Source organism: Rhododendron vialii, chromosome 7a (assembly GCF_030253575.1).
Source record: "Rhododendron vialii isolate Sample 1 chromosome 7a, ASM3025357v1".
NCBI lineage: Eukaryota > Viridiplantae > Streptophyta > Magnoliopsida > Ericales > Ericaceae > Rhododendron > Rhododendron vialii.
The window spans coordinates 13,941,491-13,960,453 of record NC_080563.1 but is presented as its reverse complement, the minus strand read 5'-3'; the positions used below and the strand labels follow the sequence as shown (position 1 = coordinate 13,960,453).

Below are 18,963 nucleotides of genomic sequence, written 5' to 3'. Positions count from 1 at the left end.
TGTTCAAAAGTTAGACTTATGAGTGGTGAGCCAAAATTCGGGGTCAACAATTCCGAGTAAATATGTTCTTAAATCATATGATCAACATATATCTGACAAATTTGTTTTTTGCTGTGATCAATACTTCGGACAAGCTCTAAAAATAGAGCGATGTTAACACAAAACATATGCGTGAGACCACCCCACTTATTACCATAGAGTATAAAATGCGGCCTCATCAGACTTCTCCTAAAAATTAGGGGTGAATTCGGTTACTTCGGGGTGAAATTTTTAAGGACCGATTCGCTTCGGGATAATTATTTCCAGGATCGATCCTGTTAGAACTGTGGCTCATATGTTAAATATGAAGAGATTCTGAGGAGTTCTAAAAAGGAGGCCAGATGCCGGAGTGGAGTGATGGCATCTGGCCCATCGCCGATGATTCAGTGAAAGTAGATTGGGCCGTAGGCTCAGGCATTCTGTAATTGGGGGGTGTAGGGGCCAATGCCCCCCGCGGTACGGTACGGTATCGTACAAGGGTATTTTTGGGATACAGCCAAATCCGGTTAGGGTTAGAATAGAATAGTTATAAATACTCTATGTTGTAAACCGTAATTCATACTGTGATAATAAAGAACAGCAGCCGCTCTCGCTTCCGTGGACGTACCCAATTCTAAAGAGCCACGTATATTTCTGTGTTAATTCTTTACTATTTTATACTTATAATTCGTGTGCATCTTTGTGATGATCCTAACATATCCCAACCAGAGTTAAGTTGGGTTGGGAGGGATCAGTTCGGTGGGGGATTTCAGTTCCACAAATAAAAGTTCATTTATGCATGACACGTGGCAAGTAATCCTTCAATTTGAATCGTCCCTCGTGTTCCACCTTCATAAAATTTCGACCATATTCCGAACGGAGCCGATAGATTCAAATTGATTCGTCCCAAGTTCCAAACAGAGCCGGGATTGATTCCTTCTCTCTCTCTCTGCGCGATCACAAAAATCCAGCCAACTCTCGCCGGAAAGACATAAACCTCTATCGTCAAAAGGTTGGAGCTATCTTCATAGCATTTAGAGCCATGAACCCTGAATAGTAAGTTTCCCTACTTGAAATTGATTAAAATCGCCATGAAATTTCCATTATTTCTTTGATTTGATTTGATGGCAGAGGATATAATTCGCTTAGATCGCTAGCTTTTTGTCTTATAAAGCAGTTGAATTTCTTCTTACAATGGTTGTGTATGTATTTTGTTTTCCCACCAGTTTGAGGGTATATTGACAACATAGACAGACAACAACTCCAGATCTAGGTTTTCGGCTAGAGAGGGGCGGCGCCACACCGCCCCCCCCCCCCCCCCCCCCCCCCCCCGTTCCTCTTCCTCTCCTCCTCCCGTCCCCTCACTTTCCGCCCCCCCCGTTCCTCTTCCTCTCCTCCTCCCGTCCCCTCACTTTCCGTTTGTCTGAAGCTCCGGCTGGCGGTGCAAGCGCTTGGTCGCCGACGGTGGATTACCGACCGTTGGTCGGTTGATCTGTCTACCGGCGCCTCCTTGTCCTCTCAGATCTGGGTTTTCTTCAGCCGGCAGTGGGAGTGGGCTCCGGTGAGGTTGAGGTGGGGTTTTCCTTTCCGTTTTTTCTGTTTGCTTTACCGACTGGTTTTCCAGTCAGGTTTGCTCCGGTCTAGGTTTCCCCTAGATCTGGTTGTGTCCCGGTCTGGGTCTCCCCGAGATCCGGTGGGTTGCGGTGCAGGGCAAATAAGTTTTTTCCGGTGTTGGTTGTTTGTTTGGTTCTCGGATGTAGATCCTGTGGCTGCCGCGGCTGTGTGGGCTGCTGTGCCTCCCGCGCACCGGAGCCTGCCTTGACAGCGAAGGCTTGCCCCGGAGTGGCATCCATGGTACTGACTGCGAAGACGCGCCGGCGGTCTATTGGTGCTATTTTCCTCTCAAGAGCTGGCCGGTGTGCCAGTTTGGGTTTCTGCTTCTGGTTGACGATTTCGTCCTGCGTGTACTTCAGGTTTGAGCTGGGGATCCTTTTGGATCCTCTACTACTGAGTCACGGATGGGATTCTCATACCGGCACTTAGTGTAGGTTTGCTTCGTAAGGGTGTTCTTCAGTAGCCTGTGTGCTTTTAGCAGTAACTCGTGTCATTGATTTAGTAGTTTTGGTTCATTCCTGTATATTGTGATGAAATATTTTTTTCTTCGGGTGATGAATGAATTGCTTGACGTTGATAAAAAAAAAAAGTATTGTTTTCCCACCTAATTGTTTCATTAGGGTTTCGTTTTTCATACGATGCTGGTTAAAAAGATCGTATTATGAAATTCATGCCCTTATTAGTGTTTTGGAGTCAGATCTATTGACTAGTTTTGGCCCAATTTGTGGTTGGAAGGAGTAGAGAAAGTTAATTCTGCGAATTAGTTGTGTTTTACTGGCTAAAAGAATGTTCATTGAACCGCGAATGCTTTCGGAGTAGATTTATAAGGTTGTATTTGTCGGCAATAAGGATGTTTTCGGTAGTGTTAATGTGCCTTCGCATTTCGAAGCTCTGTGAAATAAAAAGTCCGTATTTTTGTTGGCATGTAGGTAGAAACTGAAAGATGAAGATTTTTTTTATCCCTTCATATCAGGGTTAGACAAACATTTTATACTATGGGTGAAATTTAGATAATTGGTGGTGGAAGTTGCTTGGTTGGAAAGAACATGGTCAATGGAGGACGTGGGGATAATTAGTTGTTCAACCCATGAAAGCCTTGAACCTCTTACTGCTGGAAAATTGAGGAGGAACGAAAATTGAGAAGTCTTCAATTGGGGTGGGGGGGGGTTAGGAAATTGGTGTCCTTTTACTGGATGTGAACAATGGAGCTTTCATGTAAATCATTTGAGTTGGTAGTTGGGTGGAGTATTGTGTTCTCTTGGGTCTTCTTGTGACCTTGTCATTGCTATCATTAGTCTCCTAACAAGTCTTAGATTTTGCTTCTCTCCTACCTTTTTTCAACCAACAAACAACAGAAAATGGCATTGTTTGACAAATCTGAAGAGTTCAATGTTGGTAATTTTAGTGCTAAGCTAGTCGATATATTTGAACAAGAAAGATATTATGTATTTCTCTCTACCTGTAACCTCTTCATTGTCATATACACTTACATATTCTTTTGTTCTTATTTGCAGTGACTACCTGTTTAAGCTTTTGCTCATTGGAGATTCAGGCGTTGGCAAATCATGTCTCCTTTTGAGATTTGCTGTAAGTCTCAGTTCTTTTGCAGCTTTTTCTTCTTTTACCCTCTCTTTTGTCTGAGTCTGAATATCAAATTGTCGATGTACTCGATGCTTTATCTTCTCCAAATTGTATTCATTCGGGATTTCGGTTCATTGGCTATTTGGCTATGAGCTCTGTCCTGGAATTTAAAATGTGTGATGTATGCATCTTTCTTTGGCTTACCTAATCAAGGACACAGACTTGATGGTTGAGAAAGGCCAGTGGTACAACACCACCCACGCCCATTTTGTAATTCTGAAACTAATTGCACTTGTTGTGGTGACATGATCGTTAGTGTACAATTTTTCCTAGTCTCCAAGCTTATGCCAGGTTGAGTAACCAGGTTTAAGTTTCTGTAAACAGGATGATTCATATCTGGAAAGTTACATTAGCACAATTGGAGTCGATTTCGTAAGCAATCTCCTTCATTATTTTGGTTTGCATCTATGGATTATCCTTACATAAGAGTAACGTAGTTCTTATTATTATGTTCTATGCAGAAAATCCGCACGGTTGAGCAGGATGGGAAAACCATTAAACTACAGATTGTAAGTTTTAATTGTGTCAGCTTGTTATGTTTATGAACTCTAAATTCCGCCTAAATCATATGCTTTTGATTGGAACCTTTGTCAAACTATGTAATGCAAATGAAAGTTTCATTGCTGTGGGGCAGCAAATTTCATGAAAGAATGCTTACTTCTGTAAACACTTGGAAGGATTGGATTAAAATCCAGATAATGCACCCTTTTGAGATTGTCAGTCTATTATCATGACAACTTTTTTTGTTCAAACTAAATGTGTTATGATGTTTTCTTGCACATGGTGGAAAGCCATTTTCTTAGTCCTTTTTTTGCTAACTCTTATTTTCCTTCCATCTCTGGACATGCAGTGGGACACTGCTGGACAAGAGCGTTTTAGGACAATCACCAGCAGTTACTATCGTGGTGCACATGGCATTATTGTAAGCACTCAATTTTCTTTTTGCATTTTATACTTGGAGTTATACTCTAATGTGCATACCGAACTATCAATGAAGAAAGCAGGGTAAGAGCATCCGCAATGTAATAATCAAAATTGGATAACCAAAAGTTGCCACATCATCTTTTGGTTATCCATTTAAGACATTGCTAAGGTTAGCAATGTAGAGGTCCACAATGTAATAATCAAAATTGGATAATCAAAACTTGCCATATCACCTTTTTAAACTTCAAAATTCTAAAAACGAATTTTTTTTTACAATAATTTGAACACTCTTTTTGAGAAAAAAAAACAGTTTTTTTTAAGAAAATAGTTTAGTGAATTTTTTTTAAATAGTTTTTTTTTTCAAAAAGAAAACAGTTTTAAAAAAACTTTTTTTTTTTTGAAAAACTGTTAGAGACTGTTTTTAAAAAAAACTGTTTTTAAAAATAAAAAAAAGTTTTTGTGTAAAAACAAAAGAGTTTTTTTTTTTTTTTTGTAAATACTGTTTGTTTTTTTTAAGTTTCTGAAAAAAAAATAGTTTTTAAAAATAATTTTCTGGAAACATTATTGATTGAGAGAGAGAGAGAAAAGGGAAGAGAGAAGGTTTTTATGTAATGATAGGTGTACTTGATTGAGAAAGTATGAGGACCATTAGATTTGATTATTGGCAAAAGGTTGCTAGTTTTGATTATTCAAAGGCCAATATTTGATGAGTTGCTAAGTTTGGTTATTACAATGTGAGCACTTTTTTGAGCAAACATTGTTAACTTTAGCAACCTTTTAATTTTGATTATTACATTGTGGATGCTCTAATGTGCACATAAATTGAATGGGGTCTCTAAGCCTGCTCTCTCTTGTCATTTGGCTTTGATTTGGGGGTATGGTTCCGTAGCAAAACAGGTATAGGGGGGCACTGTTTCAGTGGTATTCTGAGAGCAGCCACTTTGTGCATATTGCCAAAGGTTAGGTTTGTCTCCAATCCTCCCCTGCCCATATTCCCAATGATTGGGGACTGCATGGGTTTTGTTGTTGTTGTTGTGTATACTAGGAGTTATACTCTGGTAATTTTGTTGGCAGGTGGTTTATGATGTGACTGATCAAGAGAGTTTCAATAATGTCAAGCAATGGTTAAACGAAATTGACCGTTATGCAAGTGAGAGCGTAAACAAGCTTCTAGTTGGAAACAAGTGTGACCTCACATCACAGAAGGTGGTGTCTTCTGAGACCGCTAAGGTAATGCTAATGTAGCTTGCATCTTGTTTTTCTTCATGAATAGCAGATTTCTTTGTAATTCTCTTAGGTCTTGAAATTTTAGTGACTGAGACTTCCTATTCCTCTTTTTTGGGTTCAGGCATTTGCAGATGAACTTGGGATTCCTTTCATGGAAACAAGTGCAAAAGATGCCACCAATGTAGAACAGGCTTTCATGGCCATGGCGGCTGAGATCAAGAACCGGTACCATATATTAATCCTATGTTGGGCAGTTTAGTAATGCTGTCTTTGGATCATGGATTCGCCAAAAGGGATTTATCGAGAGAAAGTCTGGATAGGAAAAGGAAGGAAATAATTTTAGCTGCTTGTTTTTGTGAGGAGCTTTTTTATCACTTCCTTGGTTTTTGCTTTCACTCCAAAAATTCCTCCATGATCCAAAGACGGTCATTGGGAAATCAATCACCAAACATAGAAACTATCATTAGAATTTTCTAGCATTTCTCATTGCATTTGCTCTATGCTTACAGGATGGCAAGCCAACCAGGAATGAACAATGCCAGGCCCCCAACAGTTCAGATCCGAGGACAGCCTGTCAACCAAAAATCAGGTTGCTGCTCTACTTGAATGGCAACAATACTCGGTGGCTACTATCTTACATCTCTTCTCCATCGTGTGTTAGGACAGTTACTTGTATTGATCCAAAGAAGATGGTCTCGTGATTTGCTTTTGTTGGTCTGTTGCTTCTGCTCTCTTTATGACCTCCATTCTTTCTATACATTGGATTTTGAAGAACATCACTAAATATGTACAAAGTAGAAATATTGGTGGAAAGCACAATTTGTCTTTGTTCTTTCCTCTTTTGCGTACTGCTCTTTCATTGGGAAATAGGATCATCACAATTACGTTTTATTTACCATCGTGTCCGCTATATAGCTGGTGATGAGAAAAAATTTACTGGATTGAAGAACTTTTGAAGTGAGATCAGTGTCATGTTTTCCTTAACCTAAATGTTGGGTAGTTATTGGTTTTCCTCATCATACTTGAACCCTATGTGTAAATCAGGTGATGCAGCCGAGCATGGTATTTACCTCCACTTTCTTCTCCAACTCGGTTCGTTTTGTCATGCATAAAATCTCAACGCGGGGAACCCTCTCCTAAATTGAACTCCTTTTGAACAGATCTTGAACTCATGAACTCGAAACCATAACCTTATTCCATCTGCACACGTCTCCAGTTGCCCCTTTGTGCTTCGTCAATTGTTAATCTCAAGCTGCATGGTTCCCTTCGATAATTAAGAGTGTTTGAGCTAATTTATATGCATCTCGATTAATTGCAGAAAGAAAAATTTCACTAAAACTTTGTATGAACAGACATTAAAAGAACGGGTAACGCCCAAAAAATTTCAACCTGAACTAGAAAAGAACAAACTCTCAAGTCTCCTATATTAATATGGTCCCATGACTCCCATCTGCTCATGACCTGCTGCCTCATAGGGATTGAAAATTGGTCCGCTGGACCCAATTGCAGAACCAAGAGTATTGAGTTAAGAAAATGTGTAAAATGAGTAAGTAAAATAATTCTTTCCTTCCTTTGGTTTCCCCAGGTATAAATGAAGAGTACTACTATTTGCACCGACGGTTTCCGTAGGGAAATCGTACCGACGGCCACCAGGCAGCCGATCCGAGCCGTCCAAAATTTTTTAAAAAAAACCCCGAGGGGGCTTACGCGGGAATCAATGACATCCGATGTGTGTAGGGTGCTTGATCTGAACACTCTTTTTTCGTGTATATATGTATAATTCGGTTTTTTTCTATAAAATTTTTTGGACAGCTCGGATCGGCCGTTCGGTGGCCTCCGACGGCCATGCGTGGCCGTCGGAACGGTTTCCGTACGGAAACCGTCGGTGCAAATTGCTTTTTCGATAAATGAACAGGCAACATACACACAATATAACCAGTGATTCACCCATCATATTTCTTCTTTGGGAACCTAACCCAGTCAGGTTTTTTTTGGTAGGCAACTTTTATCCAAATATTAAGGCCGCTGATTTTGTCATTCCATTTTTTGTTAACGCTATTCTTCTGCAAGTGTATTTTTGGTGCAAAAATACACTTGCAGGGGAGTGACGTTAACAAAAAAGGGAGTGACGAAATCATTTCCCAATATTAAATACTTTGTTTGGTTTGTGATTTGAGTAGTATTTTTGAAAAATGAGTGAAAAGAAAAATGAGAGTAATGATTGGAGAGAGATGGGTAAAAAGTGGAGAGAGATAGAGTGAGAAAAGTGAGTAATGATTGAAAAGTTAAAGAGAAAAGTTACAGAGAGAAATGAGAATAATGATTGAGTTGAAAAATATTTTTTGAATAAAGTTGTGAAGTGAACAAAGCATAAATTAGTTTATTTTGTTAAATAATGGTTATTTCTCAAAATATTTAGGTAAAAGTAATTTTTTTTATTTTTTCGATTCCTCGACGAATCATTAAACCACTAAAATTGGGCGTAACACTAACAAATGTAAAAAAAATTTAATTAACGACAAAATCAACTTACAGTAATTTCTTACTGTATAAGTTTAGGAGAAATCACCCTTCATTTATGCATGACACGTGGCGAGCAATCCTTCAAATTGATTCGTACCCCGTGATGACTTCATAAAATTCCGATAGATTCCTTCTCTCTCTCTCTCTCTCTCTCTCTCTCTGCGCGATCACAAAATCCAGCCAACTCTCGCCGGAAAGACAGGAACCTCTATCGCCAAAAGGTTGGAGCGATCCTCATAGCATATACAGCCATGAACCCTGAATAGTAAGTTTTTTTTTTTGGGTAAATTAATAGTAAGTTTCCCTATTCGAAATTGATTAAAATCCACGTAAGCCTTGAAATTTTCATTATTTCTTTGATTTGATTTGATGGCAGAAGATATAATTCGCTTAGATCGCTAGCTTTTTGTCTTATGAAGCAGTTCAATTTCTTCTTATAATGGTTGTGTATGTATTGTTTTTCCCGCCTAATTGTTTTATTAGGGTTTGCTGTTTCATTAGCGTTTCGTTGTTCATATGATGCTAGTTAAAAAAGAATCGTATTATGAAATTCATGTCCTTATTAGTGATTTGGAGTCAGATCTATTGACTGGTTTTGGGCCCATTCGTGGTTGGAAGGAGCAGAGAAAGTTAATTCTGCGAATTAGATGTGTTGTACTGCCTAAAAGAATGTTCGTTGAACTGCGAATGCCTTCGGAGTAGATTTAAAGGGTTGTATTTGTTGGCAATAAGGATGTTCTCGGTAGTGTTAATGTGCCTTAGCATTTCGAAGCTTGGTGAAATAAAAATTCTGTATTTTTGTTGGCATGTAGGTAGAAACTGAAAAGATGATTTTTTTTTTTTATCCCTTCATATCAGGGTTTGACAAACATTTTATACTGTGGGTGAAATTTAGCTAATTGGTGGAGGAAGTTGAATTTTGGCTCTGTAGGAGCCTGGTGCTTGCTTGGAGCGCATCTTTCCGCTATTGCTTGGCTGGAAAGAACACGGTCAATGGAGGACATGGGGATAATTTGTTGTTTGACCCATGAAGCCTTGAACCTATTACTGCTGCGAAAATTGAGAAGGAAAATTGGTGTCCTCACTGTCCTTTTACTGGATGTTCGGTTTCGTGTAAATGATTTGAGTTGGTAGTTGGGTGCAGTTTTGTGTTCTCTTGGGTTTTCTCGTCAATGCTATTGCCTATTACGTTTAGCCTCCTAACAAGTCCTAGATTTTGCTTCTCTCTCCTACCTTTTATCAAGCAACAAACAACAGAAAAATGGCATTGTTGACAAATCTAAAGAGTTACAATGTTGGTAATTTAGTGCTAAGCTAGTCGATATATTTGGACAAAAAAGATATTATTATGTATTTCTCTCTACCTGTAATCTCTTCAACGTTACATAGACTTATATATTCTTTTCTTCTTATTTGCAGTGACTACCTGTTTAAGCTTTTGCTCATTGGAGATTCAGGGGTTGGCAAATCATGTCTCCTTTTGAGATTTGCTGTAAGTCTCAGTTTTTTTTTTTGCAGCCTTTTCTTCTTTTACCCTCTCTCTCTCTCTCTCTCTCTCTCTCTCTCTCTCTCTCTCTCTCTCTCTCTCTCTCTCTCTCTCTTTTGAGTCTGAATGTCAAATTGTCAATGTACTAGATGCTTTATCTTCTCCAAATTGTATTTATTCGGGATTTTGCTTCATTGGCTATGAGCTCTCTCCTTGAATTTAAAATGTGTGAAAGATTCCCTTGGATATCTTCACCTCAGAATATATTACTAATGTTTACTGGAATCGATCCTAAGTACCAGTATAATGTTCCGCCCACAGCCATTTTGTAATTCTGAAACATGCTTTAATTGCCCTTCTTGTGGTGACGTGATCGTTAGTGTGCAATTTTTCCTAGTCTCCAAGCTGATGCCAGATTGAGTTACCCGGTTTAAGTTTCTGTAACAGGATGATTCATATCTTGAAAGTTACATTAGCACAATTGGAGTCGACTTCGTAAGCAATCTCCTTCATTATTTTGGTTTGCATCTATGGATTATCCTTACATAAGAGTAACATAGTTCTTATTATTATGTTCTATGCAGAAAATCCGCACGGTTGAGCAGGATGAGAAAACCATTAAACTACAGATTGTAAGTTTTAATTGTGTCATTAGCTTGTTATGTTTGTGAACTGTAAATTCCGCCTAAATCATATGCTTTTGATTGGAACCTTTGTTGAACTATGTAGTGCAGTTGAGAGTTTTGTTGCTGTGGGGCAGTAATTTTTCATGAAAGAATGCTTACTTCTGTAAACGCTTGGAAGGATAGGATTAAAATCCATATAATGCACCCTTTTGAGATTGTCAGTCGATTATCATGACAATTTTCTTTGTTCAAACTAAATGTGTTATGATGTTTTCTTGAACATGGTGGAAAGTCATTTCTTAGTACTTTTTTTGCTAAGTCTTATGTTCCTTCTTATCTCTGCACATGCAGTGGGACACTGCTGGACAAGAGCGTTTTAGGACAATCACCAGCAGTTACTATCGTGGTGCACATGGCATTATTGTAAGCACTCAATTTTCTTTTTGCATTTTATACTTGGAGTTATACTCTGGTGATTTTGTTGGCAGGTGGTTTATGATGTGACTGATCAAGAGAGTTTCAATAATGTCAAGCAATGGTTAAACGAAATTGACCGTTATGCAAGTGAGAGCGTAAACAAGCTTCTAGTTGGAAACAAGTGTGACCTCACATCACAGAAGGTGGTGTCTTCTGAGACCGCAAAGGTAATGATAATGCAGCTTACATCTTGTTTTTCTTCATGAATAGCAGTGTTCGTTGTACTTCTCTTAGGTCTATAAATTAGTGACCAAGACTTCCTATTCCTTTTTTTGGGTTCAGGCATTTGCAGATGAGCTTGGAATTCCTTTCATGGAAACAAGTGCAAAAGATGCCACTAATGTAGAACAGGCTTTCATGGCCATGGCGGCTGAGATCAAGAACCGGTACCATATATTAATCCTATGTTGGGCAGTTTAGTAATGCTGTCTTTGGATCATGGATTTTCCAAAAGGGGTTTATTGAGATAAAGTCTGGATAGGAAAAGGAAGGAAATATTTTAGCTGCTTGTTTTTGGGAGGAACTTTTTTATCGCTTCCTTGGTTTTTGCTTTCACTCCAAAAATCCTTCCATGTTCCAAAGACGGTCATTGGAAAATCAATCACTAAACATAGAACCTATCATTAGAATTTTTTAGCATTTCTCATTGTATTTGCTCTGTGTTTACAGGATGGCAAGCCAACCAGCAATGAACAATGCCAGGCCCCCAACAGTTCAGATCCGAGGACAGCCTGTCAACCAAAAATCTGGTTGCTGCTCTACTTGAATGGCAACAATACTCGGTGGCTACTATCTTACATGTCGTCACCATCGCGTGTTAGGACAGTTACTTGTATTGATTCGAAGAAGATGGTCTCGTCGTGATTTGCTTTTGTTGGTCTGTTGCTTCTACACTCTTTATGACCTCCATTCTTTCTATACATTGGATTTTAAAGAACATCACTAAATATGTACAAAGTAGAAATATTGGTGGAAAGCACAATTTGTCTTTGTTCTTTCTTCTTTTGCGTATTGCTCTTTATTGCGAAATAGAATCATCACAAGTACATTTTATTCAAGGTTCTAAAAGTTGCTAGGCGCTAGTCGGATGGAAAAGGGCCGCCTAGTGCCTAGGCGCTGACTAGTCAGCCGCCTAAGCGCTCTGGCGGGGACTAGGTGTTGACTAGTCGGCTGCCTAATCTAGGCATTGGACCACAGCCTAGTGCCTAGGCGGCGAGTAGTCGGCCTAGGCAGCCGACTTTTAGAACATTGGTTTTATTTACCATCGTGTCCACTATATAGCTGGTGATGAGAGAGAATTTACCGGATGCTCTTCCGTTTCCCTACCAAAGATGAGTCGCCGTCTTCCAGTTTGTCTTTTACAATGAAATAAACAGATAGTTTCCTTAGTGCCATTCAGATTCAAAACGTTGGATGTAGGTCCCTATTGCTAAATAGAATCATCACAATTACGTTTTATTTACCATCGTGTCCACTATATAGCTGGTGATGAGAAACAATATACCGGATTGAATAACTTTTGAAGTAAGATCAGTGTCATGTTTCCCTTAATCTAAATGTTGGGTAGTTATTGGTTTTCCTCATCGTACTTGACAATATACCGGATTGAAATAACTCTTGAAGTAAGATCAGCGTCATGTTTCCCTTAATCTAAATGTTGGGTAGTTATTTTTTTTCCGCATCGTACTTGAACCCTATGTGTAAATCAGGTGATGCTACCGAGCATGGTATTGACCTCCACTTTCTTCTCCAAATAACCGTTTTGTCATGCATAAAATCTCAACGCCGGGTAGCCCTCTCTCTTAAATTGAACTCCCTTTGACCAGATCTTGAACTGAACTCAGACACCATAATTTTAACCTCATTCCATCTGCAGCCCTCTCTTAAATTGAACTCCCTTTGAACAGATCTTGAACTGAACTCAGACACCATAATTTTAACCTCAATCCATCTGCACACATCTCCGGTTGCCTCTTTGTACTTCGTCCATTGTTACTCTCAAGCTACATGGTTCCATTCGTTTTTTATTTTGTTCTCCCTTCAATAACTGAGAGTGTTTGAACCAACTTATATGCATATCAACTAGTTTCATAACGAAAAATTTCACAGCCAGATTATAGTTAAAGATAAAACTCCGTGTGAACAGACATCAAAAGAAACCGGTAACGCCCAGAAGTCTCAAACTGAACTAGGAGAGAAAAAAAACCCCAAGTCTCAGATTAATATGTTCCCGTGTGGTCATGACCAGCTGCCTCACAGGGATTGAAAATTGGCCCGCTGGACCCAATTGCAGAACCAAGAGTTCTGCGTTCAGAAAATGTGTAAAATTAAGTAAAATAATTATTTCCTTGCTTTGGTTTCCCCATGTATAAATGAATGGGCAACACACTAAATAACCAGAGATTCACCCATCATATTCATGAAACTCACTCAAATTTTCCAACGCATGGCTCACGCAAAAAAAAAAAAAGGCCAGACTACAAAACCAGACAACAAACGAGGAACCAAAATTGGTCTCATTGACTCTAATATCAAAACTGATTCAACAACATAATCCAAAATATCAAAACGCTCCTAAAGCCCTAATACAAAAGGGTATCCAATAATCCATAAAAGTGAAAATTGAAGACACCAAACACAGGCATTAAAACCAAAGCAATTGAGAAAGTTAGGACCGACCCTCACTTGGCAGCCAAGGAAGGGAACTGCCCAACATCATCAATGGCTGGGGCAGCGATACTGTAAGACATGTTGCCGCCACCACCGCTGAATCCTCCTCTTGGACCACGACCGCGACCACCTCTGCCACGACCTACCGAGCCATTGTGCCTTTCGCTTTCAGCAGGCTTCAGAAACTCGTTTATGCTGACAGACTGCACCCAAAAAAGAAAGGGTTCACCCACAAGATGTTGAATACATATGATATAGATACACTTGGCTAAAATCAACTTCATATCATATAAACATTCAGAAAACTGATTCACTAATGACTAAACTAATCAAGGAAGACAGGACATGAAAATCACAATAATCTGAAAAAATGACTGAAGGTATCTTTTATCTTCCATTTCGAAAAGTAAATGAGAAAAATCTACTAACAATCATTGATCCCACTGATGACATGAGACACACAAAGTCATCAGCTGCATATCTTAAAACACACGAGGTAACATATTCGGCAAGTAATACAAAAAGCTTACCTTTTTAGCTTTCTCTTCTTTCTCAGCAGCATCTTTTCTTTTATCCTTGTCAGAACCCTGAAATTAATTAAATCCAAAACCAATGAAAATACTGGCATACAAGTTCTGAATGTCAAACAACTTAAAAGGAGAAGCATAATTTGTCAATGGTCTCACCAATTTCACAAAGATTTCCTCCTCGCTCTTCTTGCTTGATAGCAGTTGCATTGATACCAAATCTTTGTCCATGGAAACCTTCCTTTCCTCGGTCTTCAGTGCTAGCAAAGCTTTCCTCTTCTCTTCAAGTACTTTCTCATACTCATCCAGAGTCATTTCCTGTCATGAATCGTAAAAATCAACATAATTGACCAATGTGTGAAAAACCAAGGAGATGCTCAAAAGCACCTGTTTAGAAATCATGCCGGAACAATACAATAGTGATCCAATAATGCAGCATTACATCATGGTGTCAATATTGAAACACATATTCCCCAGCCGAATTATATTTGTCAACAGAGAGTGTCAAAAAGGGGGGAAAAAAATGCGGTATTAGAGCAGAGCAGGAAGCAAATAACTGATACTAAAAGTTTCTGTATTCAGTTACAGTGGAAAAATTATTTTCTTGGTAGAGGTGAGGATCCCTGCACCCAACCAAATATTAGATCACCCATATTTAGAAATCATCTTACACTAAGGATGGTACAAAATCAATGTGATCTGTAAGATATCAGATCCAAAGGTACACCACAAGCCAGAAAGCCAAGAAGAATTATAAGAGTTTCAGAAAACATCGAACTTAAATGGAGGCCACTGATTCAGTGGTTAAAACTCAAACCATCAACCTCGAGGTTGTGGGTTCAAAGAATAAAAGTTTTTCTCTTTCCTCTACCTCTAGAAAACAGCAGACATAAGATCTTTAGTCAAAAGGGCCGCCACTTTGTGCATACAAAGCCGAAGGTTAGATTCGTACTCATCCAGTCCTCTCGAACCCCAATTATGCATATACTTAAAATCATTCAGCGCAAACAAGCTGAGGTTTCCGGAAAGAGTGAAAGACAAAAGAATTCAGTTTTCTATTGCCCCAAAAAGAAAACAGTTGTAGGTTTATAACTTTTCTGTTTGCTCCACACATACTTTCTGAAACTATGCAGGTGTAATCTCTTTAAGATTAGGGTTAAGATTAGGGAATAAAAAAACCCCCAAGTAGATACTTACTTTATTTTCAGGCTCTTTCTCTTCAGGCTCATTCACAGGATTCTCCTTCTTGACATCTCCAGCATCTTCCTCTCCCGACTGCTTTTCAGGATCTGGCTTTTCAGCAGCCACATTCTTCTCATTTTCAGTGGCAGGTTCTTCAGTCTCCCTAAATGCAAAGAAAGCAACAGGTTTATTGATAAGTATAATACATGTTAGTGTCAGCTCATTAACCGAAAAAATGTACACAATATTACTAGCTCCAGTCAAAAACAAAAAAGTTGAGACATAGGTTCTCACGGCGCAACTTCATCAGTGGGAGCTCCCCAATTCCCACGACCAGCACCATCCCGCTTGATTTCATTCCTGCAAGAACCAGACAAGATTATTAAGGCAAAATATAAACACCAATAACAAATTTGTTACATGCAATAATTTAGGAACCAAGCACAAGCAAATTCTGGATAAAGAAAGTATGACTATTTCACTCAAGAGACCAACCCGCGTCCGGTGCCACTGCGACGTTCATATGGCCTCCGCATACGTTCACCTTCCACAACTTCTCCATTGTCGAAACCTCCACGACGACCACCACGGAAACCACCACGAGGGGCACCATATCCTCCTCGTCTTTCAAAAGACTTGCCAGCATCTCTTTCTTCTGAGGGTTTGTAACCTCCAAAGCCATTGTCGCTTCCGAAAGTATTATCACTATTGGTTGTGTCTCTCTCTCGATTAAATCCACCTCCGCCACGTCCACGGCCAAGTCCACGTCCACCACCACGACCCCCTCCTCGAGAACCATCATTCTTTGACTCCCTCACTGCTCCAGAAAGTATCGATAAAAAAACAGAAGAAACAGAGTCAAACTAACAGTAAGAAATGTGAATCCTACCATATTTATAACTTGAGAGCTAACTATTAGTCTGAGCTATAGCTATACTGAAACGTGATTCGTCATTTGTGAGCCTTCGTTCAAGTAGACTGAAAATTGCTTACCAAAAGAAAGCACAATATCCACCCAGAAGTTTATTCTCTCATTTTGAAATAGAACGTATGAAAGGCTTCCATTTCAGACTCCACTCAAATAAACAAAGGTACTGCCACATAACCGAACAAAAACACAAGTGGACCTTGTACGGTAATCAATCACACACCACTCGACCCACCAAAAACTAAAACTACAACTTCCAAAAGCATCCATCAGTGTTTCTTTCTGTTTGGGCTCTATATTAGCCTAGAAAAAGTGGACTTCACATAGATTTGCTACAAGTTGCTCGTAGTATCATCTAATGTGTACTCCAAATAAGCACTATGCTATTTTCTGCACCAATTCCATTGTGTTTTAGCACAATATACTGCTGGACAGAGACTTAGTTGCTGAACAGTGCTATTTTAGCACTTCATCATCAAAGGAGATGCTCTCACTGACATCCCAATCCAACAGCAAATGAAAAAACAACAACACTAAAACCAAAACCAAAATCTTTTTCTTTATCCCCTCAATTTTCTTAAAACCCATCCCTTACCCTACACGTACATACACGGAGGCACAAACTTCCACACTACACCCTTAAACCTCCACATATACCACCTCATTTCCGAAATTTCTTAGAGGCTAGCTCAATTGGCCAAAGTCCTTGCACTCCTAGGAGGTCAAGGGTTCAATTCTTTCCTCCTGAGCGAAGGTTTCGTCACTTTATTTTGTACTTGTAAAAGTTAAACTCATCTTAGTGCTCAATAAAGATACCGTTGCTTTTCTCATTATTTGAAATGTCCACATATGTAATTGTCATGAACTCGTACCTTACTACAAATACACATACACATACAGATACAAATACGGATACACAAATACATAACACTTACTGTGCAGACAATTGTATTCACCTATAAAATCGAATTCGTCTACAGGATGAAAACCAAGTGTCAATCAGCAAGATTACCAGCCTGAGAGGGAGGGAGAGGCTTGGAAGGCAGCTTAGCCGGCTGAGCGGCGGCGGCGGGCTGCGCCGCCGCCGGGGCTTTCTTCGGCGCCGCCGCGATTTTCTGCTGCTGGGCAGCGATGAGCTGGCTCGGGTCGTCGTTGTCATCGTCTGCGAGCAGATCGAACAGGTTTGTGCTCGCCATTTTCTATACCGATAGATAGATAAATATATAAGTGTAGCAGTCGAAACCACGAAGCACTAGTTTTTGCTTAACTCCATAGTTCTACAGATCTTACAACAGGGATAGATTAGAGAGAGAAAGTAGACAGGCGAAGGGTGAAGAGAGTAGAGAGGAGAAATGAAATGGTCTGAAAACCCTAAAGTCGGAGCGGAAGAGAATCTGGGAAGGCTAGCTGATGTTAAAAACCCTAGTGGGTGTATTTGAGTGTGTGCGGCTTCACTGAGTAAACAACTAGGTTGTGTCTTTTAGCCGTACGATTGGATGCCTCCTAGGGATGACTCAGCTCCCATCAAGTCTCACTCCCCAGTCCCCATCCAATCTCGTCCAGTTTGCGCCGTTTGTGGGCCCTTCCCGGGACCGCAAAATGATCGAAACCGTTCATGTTTTAGACCTCTCCAAGAACATCGATCACATCAAAAATCAAGTTAATCGGATGTTATTTGATATGATTTCGAGATGCATTAAACTTTAGGAATTATTATATCAAGTGTGTTACAAACCAGTGTTGCACACAATTTAAAAAAAAAAACAATGCATTTCGAAACATATTGGGAATGATTTGGGAATTTCATTCCCAAGTACTCCCTCCGTCCCAATTCTTTTGTCTCTCATCCTATTCCAATCAGATAAAAAATTGAATATAACTTTTAATTGGTAATACTGTTTATATGCAATATGGATCTTATTTGATAGATTTTAATGAGCTCTTATAAATGATGTTTTCAAAATCATCTCAAAGATTATAGATTGCAATATATAATTAATTGTAAAATTGCATGAACTCCCAAAAGGAACTAAAGAATTGAAATAGGAGTACGAGCCATGAAATATTCCCAAGTACGGGCCATGAATGAGCCATGAATTGGAAATTTCACAATAAACTTAGCTCCCGTTGGGCGTTGAGCCCCCAATACGCCCGAATGACATACGCAAGTACAACTAGTCAATCAGTCTTTCACTTGGTGTGGTAGTGAATCGTCTCTTAATGCATTGATCTATTAAAACTTCTTTACTCGAGAAGGCTCGTGCCACCCTAATGAAAGTCGCATGTGTTCCAAACTCTCTTGGCTTATAAATTGAGATGATTAGAATGCATTCTCAACATAGCCAGTAATCCAAAAGTCCCACCCTTGGTTGTGAATTATTGGCCTTGTGTCTAACGAACTCAGGGCCTCTCCCATTTTTGCTTGCCTAACCTGCTATGAAAAGGGGTTTTCACTGGTTTGTGACAATTTATTCCTATTTTTGTTGGTCATGGGCTGGTTTATCAGATTTTGGCATGGAGGGTTTTGAAAAAAATACAACGCCAAAGGCATCAAGAGGGGATAGGGTGAAGGTTGTGTTCTGTCAAAATCCCCATCTCACCCAAGCTGGGTGAGCAAGGATTCTTCCCAGTAATGTGGATATTTTTCAAAGATGCCCTTCTTTTGCAAGATCTTCATGCCGCCCCGCATCGTCTCATGGACTTCTAGTGCGGACAGGACTGTTTTATGGTCGGGTAGTTCACATCTGGCAATTCCCCAAAGATGCGCTAGCTAGAAGATATTTCTCGTCACCTCATTGGAGTTAGCTTGGCAGACTCCTGAAGTATCTAATGAGCATGTGACGGCTGAAGAGGAATTAGTTGAGATAGCTTCTTTTTTTTAATCCGCAAATACACCTCACTGGCTTTCATTAAAGTCCAAATTTAAAATTGATACAAGAGATAAAGGTGGATTCGAAATCCAATTACAAGGTAGAGAACTACGTAAAGCAAGAGAGGCTACTTCATGCGCCACCTTGTTAGCGGACCGCCGAACCCATTTGAAGATAAACGCTCCTTCTTTGGCATACTACCGAATATCCAACACTAATAGTTTGCATACAATTCTCCTCCAAGGCTGGA

General features: G+C 39.5%; 3 protein-coding genes across 4 annotated transcripts; 2 read left to right on the top strand and 1 right to left on the bottom strand.

Annotated features, from left to right (window-relative positions):
- Positions 1–837: 837 nt before the first annotated feature.
- Positions 838–11,534, top strand: LOC131332089 (GTP-binding protein YPTM2-like). 2 transcript variants are annotated; one of them, XM_058366151.1, is made up of 9 exons: positions 838–1,030; positions 8,169–8,212; positions 9,367–9,439; positions 9,881–9,928; positions 10,018–10,065; positions 10,411–10,482; positions 10,548–10,703; positions 10,819–10,922; positions 11,206–11,534. In XM_058366151.1, exons 2-9 carry the CDS (start codon positions 8,199–8,201, stop codon positions 11,300–11,302), a joined length of 612 nt encoding a protein of 203 aa, XP_058222134.1. In that variant the 5' UTR covers positions 838–1,030; positions 8,169–8,198; the 3' UTR covers positions 11,303–11,534. The 2 variants fall into 2 exon arrangements, with proteins under 2 accessions (XP_058222134.1, XP_058222133.1); XM_058366150.1 differs by lacking the exon at positions 838–1,030 and having other exon boundaries at positions 8,033–8,212.
- LOC131332090 (GTP-binding protein YPTM2) lies at positions 936–6,319 on the top strand. Its single transcript, XM_058366153.1, has 8 exons — positions 936–1,074; positions 3,147–3,219; positions 3,598–3,645; positions 3,735–3,782; positions 4,124–4,195; positions 5,272–5,427; positions 5,546–5,649; positions 5,934–6,319. Exons 1-8 carry the CDS (start codon positions 1,061–1,063, stop codon positions 6,028–6,030), a joined length of 612 nt encoding a protein of 203 aa, XP_058222136.1. The 5' UTR covers positions 936–1,060; the 3' UTR covers positions 6,031–6,319.
- Positions 11,535–13,037: 1,503 nt separating the features above from the next.
- LOC131332088 (RGG repeats nuclear RNA binding protein A-like) lies at positions 13,038–17,267 on the bottom strand. The gene is made up of 7 exons (XM_058366149.1): positions 16,856–17,267; positions 15,411–15,732; positions 15,210–15,275; positions 14,931–15,078; positions 13,893–14,051; positions 13,737–13,793; positions 13,038–13,409 (listed from the first exon to the last, which is right to left on the bottom strand). The coding sequence occupies exons 1-7, from the start codon at positions 17,037–17,039 to the stop codon at positions 13,218–13,220; spliced, it is 1,128 nt and encodes a 375-aa protein (XP_058222132.1). The 5' UTR covers positions 17,040–17,267; the 3' UTR covers positions 13,038–13,217.
- Between the last annotated feature and the right edge of the window lie 1,696 nt (positions 17,268–18,963).